The following is a 13,084-nucleotide window of genomic DNA, read 5'->3' on the forward strand; positions in this document are numbered from 1 at the left end:
ATAAACAATGTTACAGTATAGAGTGAGTTGAATTGTGCAGGGTAACAGCATAGACATATCGACTTTTATCCGATTTTGTTACAGTTTATAGCTAGATTTCGGTTACAACTTAGACCTTGATATTTGTATATATACTAAATAAATTGTATGAATGATACATAGACTTTAAAATGTCTAGAAACTCAACTGGTGAGCTTATTGGCCCGATGGCTATTCGTCCGTCTGTTGTACACATGTGTCCAATTTCATTGACATGAATTTCTTCCAAATTTCGGTTGCAATCTGGGATAAGAAAAACAAAAATATAGATTTTAAAAAGACAATGTTTAAAATCTTTGTCATCTCAAATCAAAAAGCATTCAAATCCAATCATGATCCTGGCGTCATTTCGAATGCTTCTTTGTTGAAGTGAAGATTAGTTTGTCATTATTAAATTAATAGTCGCCCTTTTCATTTCAGACATTCAGTACGGAAGTTTACATGTTTCTGAAAAGAAAAAACAATATTGAAAGTTATAGAGTATAAATTAAGGTCATACAATTACAATAGCTTTCCATAGAGCATAATGGATTTACATAATAGTGGCAGTGTCGGGATAATGTCGCCAACTCTTGAAATGCCGTCATGACGTTGGATGAACCAATTAAGCTATTTTACGGAAAATCGGTGGTTATAGACAGGTGCCCGCTCGAGTCTGAAATGTTCACAAAGAGGTATCTGGGGTTTCTATACCCTTAAGAAGAAATGTTTTCACATGGCCTCAGTGTCGGTGAAACTTAAAATCCAAGAAAAACCAAAAGTAACAAACCCGTTTTAAATATTTACAAAATATATTATTGTAAATGGAAATTCCAAATTTTATAGCAAGTTTTAAGGTTGCAGCATTTCTCACTTGAATACTGTGTAATCACCTTCGGGTATGTTGCCTACTTTTAAGTTGTGTCTTTTTACAGCGTATCTGTGGTATGCAGGCTTCAAAGTCTCCGATTCACTCTAAAATTTCATTTTATCAAGTTTCACCGTTTCACCGATTAGTAATCTCGTTTACGGCACATGCATATTTAACCTGGAGTAATATGCCGCTTTTCTTGGAATGGTAATACCGTATGATATACCGTGATAACCGCCATATGAACACACCCACAGATGTTAAAAAATCTAAAGTTTACCAATCCATGTTTAATGTGAAGTGCCGGTGCTAGGCGTGGACGGTAGCTTGCAGTTACCACTACCGTCCATGAACAGGCTCAATTAAATTGAGCCTACAACATTTTGATTTTTTTTCCATGTTGGACTTTCTTTAAGATTTCTGTCTTTTCTCTATTTTATTACTAATAGGCCTTATTATAATGTGTAATAGAATCAAGCAATAATCTTTCTTCTCTCCATACAATTTGATAAAAGTTATTGTTGTTGTCGTGAAAACAGTCCTTATAAAGGACATTACTTTTCTGCAAAAAGATAGGTAGATATAAGTAAGGAAAATAGATAACAGGCACACATTGTACTAATTAGGTCACGTGATCATCCGCATTGATAGTCTGTTATATTTATCGTTCAAATTAACTATGTTCAGCGCTCCCTACTCTCTCACTAGGTTATAATATGTTTGATAACGAAATGTCATGAAAAATGTAAGATAACTTCGTCATTGAGGTCAATGGTTTTCGCAGGTAAGTTGTCTGTTAACATATTTAGTTGAAATTTATACAAATTTATCATATTTATACTGAAAGTCAAGCATTTATTTTTATTAAAAATGTAATTATATCATATAAAAATGTTGTATAAGGGCAGTAAAAGGTAAACCTAATACATTTAGAATTATCATGTTTTATTGCTGTGTAATTGATGTTAACATGGCATTTTTATCACTTTGTTTTTTTTTTATTTACATTTGTATACTTCTTCTTTAAATAAATCTTATCGGTTTAAATGTTCTCTTCTTTGGTGAAGGTAATTTAAATAAAAGTGATTCGCATTATATGAAACTTTGTTTATAAATTCAGCAACGCAGCATAGAAGATTTAAACAGACATGCCATATTTCTGAAGTCTAGATGGTCCTATGTTAGAGTCATTTCAATAGATCTATGAATTTCTCTTGAATTTCGTTCACATCACATTCAAAATGATTTTCAAGAGTCCTTTCCCTGAAACGTAAACATATATTTCAAATTCTAACACTATCGGAAATTTTGCTATATAGACAAAGAAGGCCGGGAGCGTGCATTATTCTACAACAATGCACTCGCCGTTTTTATTATTATTTTTAAAAATCTGATAAATAAAAACAATTTTTTGTCGAATTTTGTTGTGAAAACTATCTAGAATGATAGAAAATGGTCTAACTAAGAAAATGATTCCGAACACCAATATCTTTAATTCAGTCGTAAACGCTGTACAGACGTTTAAAGTGTTGTTTACGTGACGTCACAATGTAGCGCCAAACAGCACGTGCAAAACAATCAAATCAAGTACATGTACGTTATTTTAATATCGCAGACGAGTTAGGTTTAACATTTATTTCACTTTTAATAATTTGTATTTCGCTTGAAAAATTATGGAGTGAAATAAAATGAGCAAACGAAGTTTTATCAACGTTTTCAAAATTCGTTATTCTCAAAATGTTTCTTCACACAGTAGATTTATTGACAGTTTTTTTTTCCAACCCACTGGAACAGCCTTTAAAGAATGTTTCTATTGGAAACTCTGAGGCGAAAACAAATTTATCCACCAAACATAAAGTCCAACTTTATATTAATAATTATACTTTTTCTTGCCGTGTTAGAATGGAAATAGATATTAATTCTTCGTGCATTATTATATAATAATGCACGTTTTTCGTTCAAATGCGTTGTAATTAATCACTCAAGCCTATCGGCCTTCGTGATTATATTACTACGCATTTGAACCCAAACCGTGCATTATTCTACAACAATGCACTCAGAATTGATTCTATTTCCTAATTATATGTCATGATAAGATAATCATTTTTCATGTATTATAAGTTACAGGGCACTGACAAAATGATTTCATGGAGTTTAGTATTACAATTCATTCTACTAGCAAGCTTTGGGTGTACACACGTAGATGGTCAAGATGGACAATTCTATGGAGCAGCTTTAAGCTCTATGCTGGAAAAACAAGCTAATGGCAGTTCTCTAGTAAATCTTCAGTTAACCATTCTTTCTGCCTTTTCGTGTGATTTAACTTAAACAGAAGTACATGAAATGACTGCATTGATTTATTTGAATTCTACGACAACGAAACATAGCAGTTGAATAATATATAATTTTTCATGATTTGCATATATATTCATTTGAACAAAATAATGATTTTATATCCCTGTTAATCATTACATTTAATTACTTCTATATTGACAGCTCTGATTTATGAGAATATGATGTTCTTTTGCAGGTATATTACATATATTTTGATGTTGCATTATTAAACATTTGAAAGTGTTGTAAATTTGCAAGAATTGCCATTATATAAACATGATATCATTATAATAAAGAAAGTATTGGTCAATTCTATATAGATTGTCGTCGAGCTTATAACTGGATGGGTACTTGGGAAGGGCCCATGTGGACAGGCATGTAGTTTATCTGATATTGGTAGAGCTACACGTTTAACTAGACCTGGTGTAGTGTCATCACATCCAGGTTCTCTTGGCGACTTTACGCTGAAGAATAAGAGACGCTTCACGAACACGCCAACAATAACAAATATAAATGCGATAGTGGAGAAGACATACAACGAAACTGTGATTGACGTTGATGAAAACAGACAATGGGAACAGGAAATCATGCATTTCAGCGTTTTAGTTGAAAAATCGGGACAGTCATTAAAAGGGTTATTCAATACATATTTATTTTTTTCGAAATTTTCAAAAAAAATATTGGAAAAAAATATACATTTTATACTAAATTTGTTTATTTTTTTTTTCCCTTTTTGAATAAAAAGCCTTTAAAAAAGGGTCCGACTATTTTTTGTTTTATCCTGTTTAAAAAGGTAGGTAATTAAACTATGTCCACACCAAGCCCCGACTTAAACAAAGGAAAAACGGGATTTTTAAATTTTTAAAAAAACCTAGATTTTTACTAAGGCGTAAAGGTTTCATTGTACACTTTTATGCATTCCATAAAAAAGGGGGGCTTTTGGGCCGGAAAAAATTTTTGTTTAAACCATCCCAGATAAACTTAATTTTTTACCGGAAAAAAACAAAAGGTTTCGCAAAAAAATTTATAAAAAATTTTAATTTTAGTTTCCAAATTTTTAGCCTACTAAATGACTTTCACTAAATTTGCTTTTTCCCCGTAATGCGGCGTACACTGCCCCAAATTTTGGCATCAGAGGAACAAAAAGGAAATTTAAATTTGGGATCTGACTAATAACATGGGCCCATTCGGAGGGCTCTTTTCCATGTATACCCCCGTGAATTTTACAATCGGGCACAATTTCGGAGGGGTTTCCAAAACTTGGCAGCCTAAAATTTGTCCGAAGACTTGCAAGGGTTTCCATTTTGGGGTTGAATTCGAGTAAATTTTTCCCCTCGAAAAGGCCGTTAAAGCCATTTGAAAATTTGTGTAGTTTTCTTTTTTTCTTCGTTATCACGGCATTCAGGCTTTTTTTACCCTAAAGATGACAAACGGGGTAAACAGAAAAGATTCCCCGTTTCAAAGGGGAACCCGACTACCAAACCCCCCGCAATACCGTCGGCCCCATCGATTTGCCATCGAGATGGCCCACGGGGGAACAAAAAAAGAATTTGAGTGCTCAAGCTTTGCATTTTTACTTTTGGACGCTAGACCATTTTTTTTACCCTTGCACATTCAAGAGAATCAAATTTCCATTATTTGAAATTAAACAATTTTTTTTCATTTACCTCAAATACTTTGGGTGATAAATAAACCGAGAAAAAAAAGGGCAGCAATTGCTACTTCAAACACTTAGAAACATTTTTAGGCCCACGGGCCCATTTGGGGTGTAAAAAATTTTATCATTATTATAACAAACAACAAAAAGGGCAACTTTTCAATAACCACCCCCCCCAACAAGCAAAGAACAATAAAAAAAAGTCCCCCCCCAAGAAACACAGGGCGAAAAAGGAAAGGGAAGGGTTCCATTTAAACCATTTAAAATATACATCAGCGAAAAAAGGGAAAACGACAAGGAAATCAAAGAAAAAAAAATCAAATTTTAATATATATTTAAATAAAAAAAACTGGGGACAAAGGGAAAATACTTACCAAAAGCGAAAAACAACATAATGCCGACAAAAATTCACCAAAAACAGAGAATACAAAACATCTCTGAGGAACAAAGAGGGCGCCGGGCCTTTGGACCGATAAGCAGGCAAGGCACTGCTGGGGAGTTTTATACCCGGTGCACTAAACCTCCACTCTTAGCCACATGTTTCTATAAACGAACGTTAAATAAAAATGAATCCCCCCAAGTAAATTATAACATTTGTTAAGGCAAAAGTAAAATAATAAAACACCAAATGTTTATTAGAACGCATATAAAGGAATACCCGTATGATCATAACAAAAACAAAATTTTTAAAGGAAGACAGAGTAACAAACACAAATCACTGATCAAAGGCCCACGAAGCAAAACAAAGACGAACATCAAAGCAATTCATTCCCCCAAAGGGAAAAAACTGTCCATCATAGAGTATCCCACTTGGTCCGTCAGATGTAATCAAAAGAGGACCAATTATTAAAGTGTTGTACACTAAGCATGCGATATATCTAAAGAAGTATAGTCAAAACCTCTTTTGGTTAAACGTTTAATAATTTTAGTAAAGGCAACAACGACCAAAGATCTTGCGAAGTTTGTAAATAACATCTCCATTTAAATCTTTTTTGAATCACTACTGAATTTTGAGATTAAATCAAAGTTACAATTGTTATTTTTTGTAAAATATCTATGCAATTTATAATAGCGGTAGCCCTGTTTGAGTAGCTTGCTAGTAATGAAAATATTTAGCTTGTTAAAAACCTTCACGTTGCTTAAAGCTCTAGTGAATCTAATTTACTGAGATACATATACCCCGTCAGATGTTGCATGCGGTACGTCTCGATATAAATGTGGATAGTTTACTAACCATAACAAGGCATACTTTTATCAAATTTTTGTGTGAAAAATTCTTTTTTCAGTAATATAAAGGGCCCCAAAAAAATTTTTTAAATAGGTTAAATTTCCTTAAAATCTCAAAAGAAAAATTTGCCCGGTTTTTCTGGGGGTATACACCGGGGGAAGGTACTTGCCCTTTTAACCAGTACGAGGCACGACAAAAAGACGTCGGGAAAAATCCGTGACTTTGGGTGTCCTGGAAAAATCTTTGACAAAATTGCATATTTTAGAACTTCGTGGGGTACGGATGGGTGGTACTTCGTTGGGAAAGGTGTGCTCGGTGCGATTGCGTACCTTCTTAAAATCACTTTTTTTCGGGGTTTAAGACTGTCGACCAATTTCGGGCCTATCTTCGCACGAAATTTAAATTTTATATTCGTATGCCCATCTTGTGTCAATTTCGGGACAGTGTGACGCTTGCAAAATTAAGATCGTTCAGAACGAAATTATTGTTGTGCTTGTGGTCATTTAATTCTTTTTTTTCGGCTGATTTCTTGTTAGGTGGTTCCAGTTTTTCTCACTTGAATACTGTTGAATCACCCTTTAAATATGTGGCCTGCTTTTTTAATAGTCTTTTGACGTCTTATCTGTGATATACAGGCTTCCTAACATCTGATCCCCTATCAAAATTCTATTTTACCGGTATTTTGTTCTGTCCATTGTTTTCTCGTTTAGGGCAAACGCATTTTTTTACTTGGGGACAATATGCTGCTTTTCATGAAATGGCACTTATGTGCCACTTTGAAGGTTCCATGATAACCGCAATAGGAACACATCTGTGGTTGCTTGAAAATTCAAAATTGTACCAGTTCATGTTAAATGTTGAATTCTGCTTAAGCCGGTGCTAGGGGGCGTGGGCGGTAGTTGGCACTTGGCAGTACCGTCCATGAAAAGGCTCATTCAAACCGAGCCTGCAACATTTTCAATTTTCCTTGTTGGACTTTCTTTAGAGATTCTTATTTTCTCTATTTTATGTACGAGTAAATATCAATTTATAAGATAAAAACGACATGAGAAGTCATCCGGGGATGAAATTTAAAAAGCTTATATCCTTCGTATATGCAAACCATATCATACATTTCAGCTTTGACGGGTATTCTAGGAATAATCTCTCCTTGCAAACAGGCAGAAATATGGATCATTGGTTTATTGAAACACATATAAGATCTGGTATTCGAAGTGATACAAAGACAGCAAATAAAGGTCCCAGATCCCTAAGCAGACCATATTACAGGTTTAGTTTTATTACCTATTATTACATTTTAAGGACATAAAAGAGGTCCATACGTGACAACACAAATCAAATGTAATAAGCATGAATGGTTTGATATTGAGTTTCATTATGCTATCAGATAAAGAAAAGATTAAAGATGCTTTTAACTAAAATTTCAAAGAAAAACTAGAAGCTAAAGTCAACAAAGAGACTATCATGTTGGAGTTTAACTAAAACGCTATTTAATGAATAGTTTAAGTAAAATATTTTATATCTTAAATGATAATATTTCAGCAATTTCTTTAAAAAAAAGTTCCGTTAAATGTACAATATTATTTTCTGTATTGAAGCAAATATTTCGAATATTTATAATAACGTTTTTATATTTTCTATACGAAAAGGGTTGCCTTAAACAAAGTTTCAAGGATAAACATTCCAACATTAGATGCTGATGGAGACATCGTTAAATGTGAACAATCAATTCTTTCAGAAGGTGGATCGATCTCAATGAACCCACCGCCAAATATCAAAATTTTTGATGTATGTTTACAATACTGTTAAACACGCACACAAGCATACACGCACGCATGCTTACGTCAACCAAACATCAAACACTACATTATAGAATATATACTATTTAAATATATTTGCTTATTGAATAATCTATTAAAATTAAATGGTTATGTAATCTTGTTTAAAGCAAATAGATTCAATGAAAAATAATTTGACTTTTAACTGTTACAAGAAAGAATAGTGCAAAAGTTCCATTATTTTCCCATTAGATACTCCTGCTAAAAAATCAAAGCAAAAATGTTTGAAGGGTTTCTCATTAACTGTCTCATTTACTCATTGTATCTTTTTGTTTACATTGCACCAGAGCGATAGCGTTTCTTTTCTTTGAAATCTCCATTGTAATTAATTTCTATCTATAAAATTTCACAATACAAAGAACTGCACCGTTTACATAAACGCATCATATTCTGCGGGCTACAGAAACAACAGTTGGATAGCCATTCCAGTTAGTGTCCGGGACTACAATAGAGATGACATTGTTTACGGTGCCGATTTTTACACAGCAGGACATTTTTCGCTAAGTACATCCTCTGTTCAGGTATTTTTTCCGTTAGTATGAAAGTGATTCAAGTTTAACAGCCAAAAGGTGTAATGATTATTCCTGTTTAAATTATTTTATCTATATCTTTCAAATATTCAAGAGAAAAAAAGACCCCCCCCCCAACTTTTCCAGCTTAAATGTGTGACAATAATTTTCCCTTTCTGTGCATTATTTGAGGTACAAGCAATAACATGTTACAAGGGGCACCGTAGCGTAGTGGTTATGATCGCCGACTTCAAACCACTTGCCTTTAACCGTTGTGGGATAGAATCTCGCCAAGGAAATATTTATCTAGCTTACACTCATACGTGCCATCTTGTGACATAAGCTTTGTAGATCCTCTTTAATTCTGTTAAGAAATAAATTGTTTCCACTTCGGTTCCAAAGGTTTGGAAGGGTGTAAATATCGATCAAGTGGGTGTGAAACATAAAATAGATAAACTTAGTAACAAGTGGCTTTTTACGAAATAATCTACACATTTTTGTTAAATGTAATATAAAACATTATAGGTTGCGATCATTGAACGCCGCCTTTCCTTGTTGATCTTGTTTATTATATTTTGAAAAAAAAATTATTAAATGTCAATAATAATATGTCTGTTTTTATCCTCTTTTAGTTTGCTGTTCAAGTATTGGACAATTTAGAACAACCTTTTTTTGTTGAACCGTCATTTGAAAACAATCATGTTTTTATCATTTATGCGGGATCGACATGGTCGGCGGATATTTACGCTGAAGCACCACAAAATGCGTAAGTGTGGTGTAACATTGTCAAAATATAATAATGATTTAAATAATTTAATTTGAGCAAATAAACGCCCACTTATTGATACCAAACTTAATCGAAACTACTTTAAAATTTGTTTAAAGTTTTAATGATCAATTAAGCCAATATTCCTTTATTCTGACAAAAACATATAGTATTATACTTTGATATAACAATAACTTTTCATAAGTTTCATTTTAGCAAAGAGTAACATCTGCTTTAAAACAGACACAGTTAAAGTTATTGTATTAATAACTCACTATGAAATCTACATTATTAAGGTATGATATGCAATGTTTTTTGGCAATGTACCACAATGATTTGTAAAAATATTTGCGAAAAAAGTACATATGTATTGTATTTCAGCACAATCTATGCATTTAAAGCGTTTGGAATGCAACAAGAAAATGTTAAACTGCAAACTCCAATTCAACAAGATCCGGCACGTCCACAAATAAGATTTACAACTATGAGTTGGAATCCTACAGTTGTGGATATAGGAAGGCATGTGGTATGCATCAAGGTCAATGATAGCAATGGGTTAGTGTTTCAAATAAAGATTAAATTGTTTAAATGACATGTTTAAGCTATTTCTAAAATAATTATACGACAAAATTGATCTAAATTGAAAGATGTTAAATACTCCTCCTGTACATCATGTCAGCGATAGTATATTTTTGCTCCTAGGGGTTTCCATAGCAACACTCTGATTTAACTAGATCTATAGTTTAGTCGCCAACTTTTTTAAACGATGAAAAGAATATTTTGAAAAATAGATATTAGAAACATGCAATAAATTATCAAAAAAGGAAGAATATAATAGTAGTTTATAAAAGTTAAACGGCTTAAATATTTCAGTACACGTGTGTGAAGTAAGTATTTCAAACGCACACAAATTGTTTGATATCAGCAATATTATTAATTAGTTTGTGATAGGATTTGTCATACATTTAGTAAAAAGATATAACAATAGATTCTGGATAGATGTCTAAATTTTTTGTCTAAATTTTGTATTTTGTCAAAATAGATACAGGTACTGTTGGACAATTTTCAAATATGTCTTTATTTTCAAACATTTATAAAGTGTATCAAATGTATCATACGACACGTCTGTGGTTATAGAAATATACATAAGCTGATTGATTAAAAAACAATAATTTGACAAAGGCTGAATTTTTATTTTTGAATTAGAACTAATTTACCTATTCAAATGCACTAAATATGGTTTAAGTTTAAGATAGTTTTTATGTTTCATTTGTAAATAGTTAATGCTCTCAAATTCTTATTTGTATCTTACTTTGTAAACAAATATACAGCACATTTACTCAAAATACTGAGTTTCAGCTGGGCAGAAAAACTTACAATTTCTTAAAAAATAACATATAAAAAGAAAATATAGGGAAAAACATTAAATAAGAATATAAACATTGCAAGTAAGATATACATTTATCATTTATAATACAAATTTGTGTTTAATTCCAACCACAGAACCACCATTTGAGATATTTCTTTTTGAATGACTGTAAATTTGAGGAATTTCTTATATCTAAAGGAAGATAAAGTCTGAATATGATAAAGCTTTTCTGCAGATCCAAATTAGAAATTGTTTTTGTTCATATAATCCTAATTGTGTATTTTCTATGTAAGTAAAAAAATGTTTTCATTCGGAGAAAAGTTTTTTTAAGACTGCTGTATACTAGGATATCTTTATATATATATATTACTCTATAATTACTCTTTCGGAAAAATTCATCCACATTAATTTAGAAAAATATATAATCGGTGGACGCTTGTGTTCTGGTAAACAATGACTTAAAATACTCAAAAATATTAATTCCCATAAAAATTAGATCAAAGCTTGCATTTACCAGTTTTAAAAATCTTCTTTATAAAAACATTGGATCAAATATTCTTATAATTATTTAATATTTGCATAGAAATACAGTACCAGTGAGTATACATTTCTTTAAATGTTTCAGGGCAAATGATAGGAGTATTTTAAAATGTATTCATCTTGACGCGTTTTGACATATTGTCATTGTTTCAGCATATTCATTTGTTTAATTTTTATGAATGAATTATCACTTCCACGGTTAAGTGTTATTTTTTTTTTCAGAATTTATTCCTTGGAGGACAGATGTTTCTCTTTGATTGTCCGACGTACGTTACAACATCTTTTTAAACCTGAAATATTCAAATATTTAGAAATTGATTAATACAATAATCATTGTAAATCAACTTATTTAGATATGAAATATCTAAACATATTAGCATCATTGATTGTCCAAACTATGTTATCTCAGATATTTCTAATTGCCAAATTAATTTCCATGCTTACACGTACTAGATGACACACATACACATCATAAGCAGATTAAAATACTTTTAAGACTTACTGGCGTATATTGTATTGTCTTAAAGTCAGTTCGCTTCAAACGTCGAATCGGCATACTTGATTGGTTTATTACTTTCTAATCATTAAATGAAAATTTGATTTAAATAAAAAGGGAGAAACGACAAAGACAAGAAATCTCTTTACCTTATGACGTAAATTATAAATTAGTAAATATAAAACAGAGTAGTTATATTATAAATAATTATACCATTAAAAACATTAGGAATAGAGTGAAATAAGAATCCCTAAAGAAAGCCCAATGCGGCAAAATTGAAAAAGTTGCAGGCTCGGTTTGATTGAGCCTGTTCATGGACGGTACTGTCAAGTGCTAGCTACCGTCCACGCCCCCTAGCACCGGCTTAATCAGAATTCAACATTTAACACGCACTGGTAAATTAAGAATTTTGAAACATCCGCAGTTGTGTTCATATGGCGGTTATCATTGAACATTCAATGTGACACGTTAGTGCTATTACATGAATAGCGGCATATGGTCCTCAAGTTAAAAATGCGTGTGCCCTAAACGAGAAAACTAAGGGCGGAATAAGTCAGCGAAATAACCTTTTACAACCTCAGATTTTCAAAATCACAATCTATAAGAGGAAAATTCATAACCACACCAACCTAATTCACATGTTCAAGATGCTAACCCAATCTTTGACAACACACATCACGTTTATAACTGCTATTTTAATGGTAAAGGAATTTTTTACTGCTATTTTAATGGTAAAGGCAAGATATTGAAAAACGCTATGGAACATTGTAATAGACAAATACTCAAACATTTACGCTTCACTCGCGTGTCAGCCCTCATCAAGGTCTGTTCTGTAACCACCCCTGATTCTTTAAAAATATAATAATCTTTTTTTTAAATTTTTAAATTAATTTATCAAGTCCAAGAGAACTTTGTAACAAATATCCATTTCTTTTTACAGCTGACGTTTTCAATTATTCTTCAAGTTACACGCAGGTACGTGTTAGAAAAATTGTTTTAATGAGTAAACACTAAAAAGGTTTAGAACTTCATTTTAATACTTTACAATGTCTCTATATATGTGGGTTTTACGTTTGAAAACTTTTTATCACTAAAACAGTAAGGTATTTATTTTCACAAGGTCTTTGAATATATAATGAGAGATATTTAAAAGTAGTATAATTTGAAAAAGTAACATTTTATTTCTGTTTCTTTTATAGTTCTATCAATCAAATACATTTAAAGAGCATTTTCAAAAACATATTCTATTTTAAGTGTATTTCATGTTTAATTTCTTATACTGATGAGATGAATTTGCATATCAATATCTTATTTATTTCCACTGTTTTAGAATAAGCCTGACTTTGTCGATATACCTTCACCAAATCAAACGATTGATTGCACACTTCATGCTACATGCACTTTAGTTCTTAATGTTAAATCAGCAATGTAAGTACAAGTATATAGTCTTTGATATAG

At 31.8% G+C, this 13,084-nt stretch overlaps 1 protein-coding gene across 1 annotated transcript in view; it reads left to right on the forward strand.

The window, feature by feature from the left end:
- The first annotated feature begins 3,024 nt into the window (after positions 1-3,024).
- The window catches only part of LOC132754484 (uncharacterized), a 41,499-nt gene continuing 31,439 nt past the window's right edge, over positions 3,025-13,084 (forward strand). Inside the window, exons 1-10 of the mRNA XM_060745121.1 lie at positions 3,025-3,166; positions 3,544-3,857; positions 7,228-7,377; positions 7,758-7,896; positions 8,306-8,467; positions 9,088-9,221; positions 9,603-9,776; positions 11,353-11,396; positions 12,567-12,601; positions 12,957-13,054. Coding sequence (XP_060601104.1) covers positions 3,029-3,166; positions 3,544-3,857; positions 7,228-7,377; positions 7,758-7,896; positions 8,306-8,467; positions 9,088-9,221; positions 9,603-9,776; positions 11,353-11,396; positions 12,567-12,601; positions 12,957-13,054 — 1,388 coding nt within the window. The 5' untranslated portion in view covers positions 3,025-3,028. The remainder of the gene's footprint in view (positions 3,167-3,543; positions 3,858-7,227; positions 7,378-7,757; positions 7,897-8,305; positions 8,468-9,087; positions 9,222-9,602; positions 9,777-11,352; positions 11,397-12,566; positions 12,602-12,956; positions 13,055-13,084) is intronic.

The sequence above is a fragment of the Ruditapes philippinarum genome, unplaced genomic scaffold (assembly GCF_026571515.1).
Source record: "Ruditapes philippinarum isolate M1 unplaced genomic scaffold, ASM2657151v2 ctg4160_1_1_1_1, whole genome shotgun sequence".
NCBI classification, from domain to species: domain Eukaryota; kingdom Metazoa; phylum Mollusca; class Bivalvia; order Venerida; family Veneridae; genus Ruditapes; species Ruditapes philippinarum.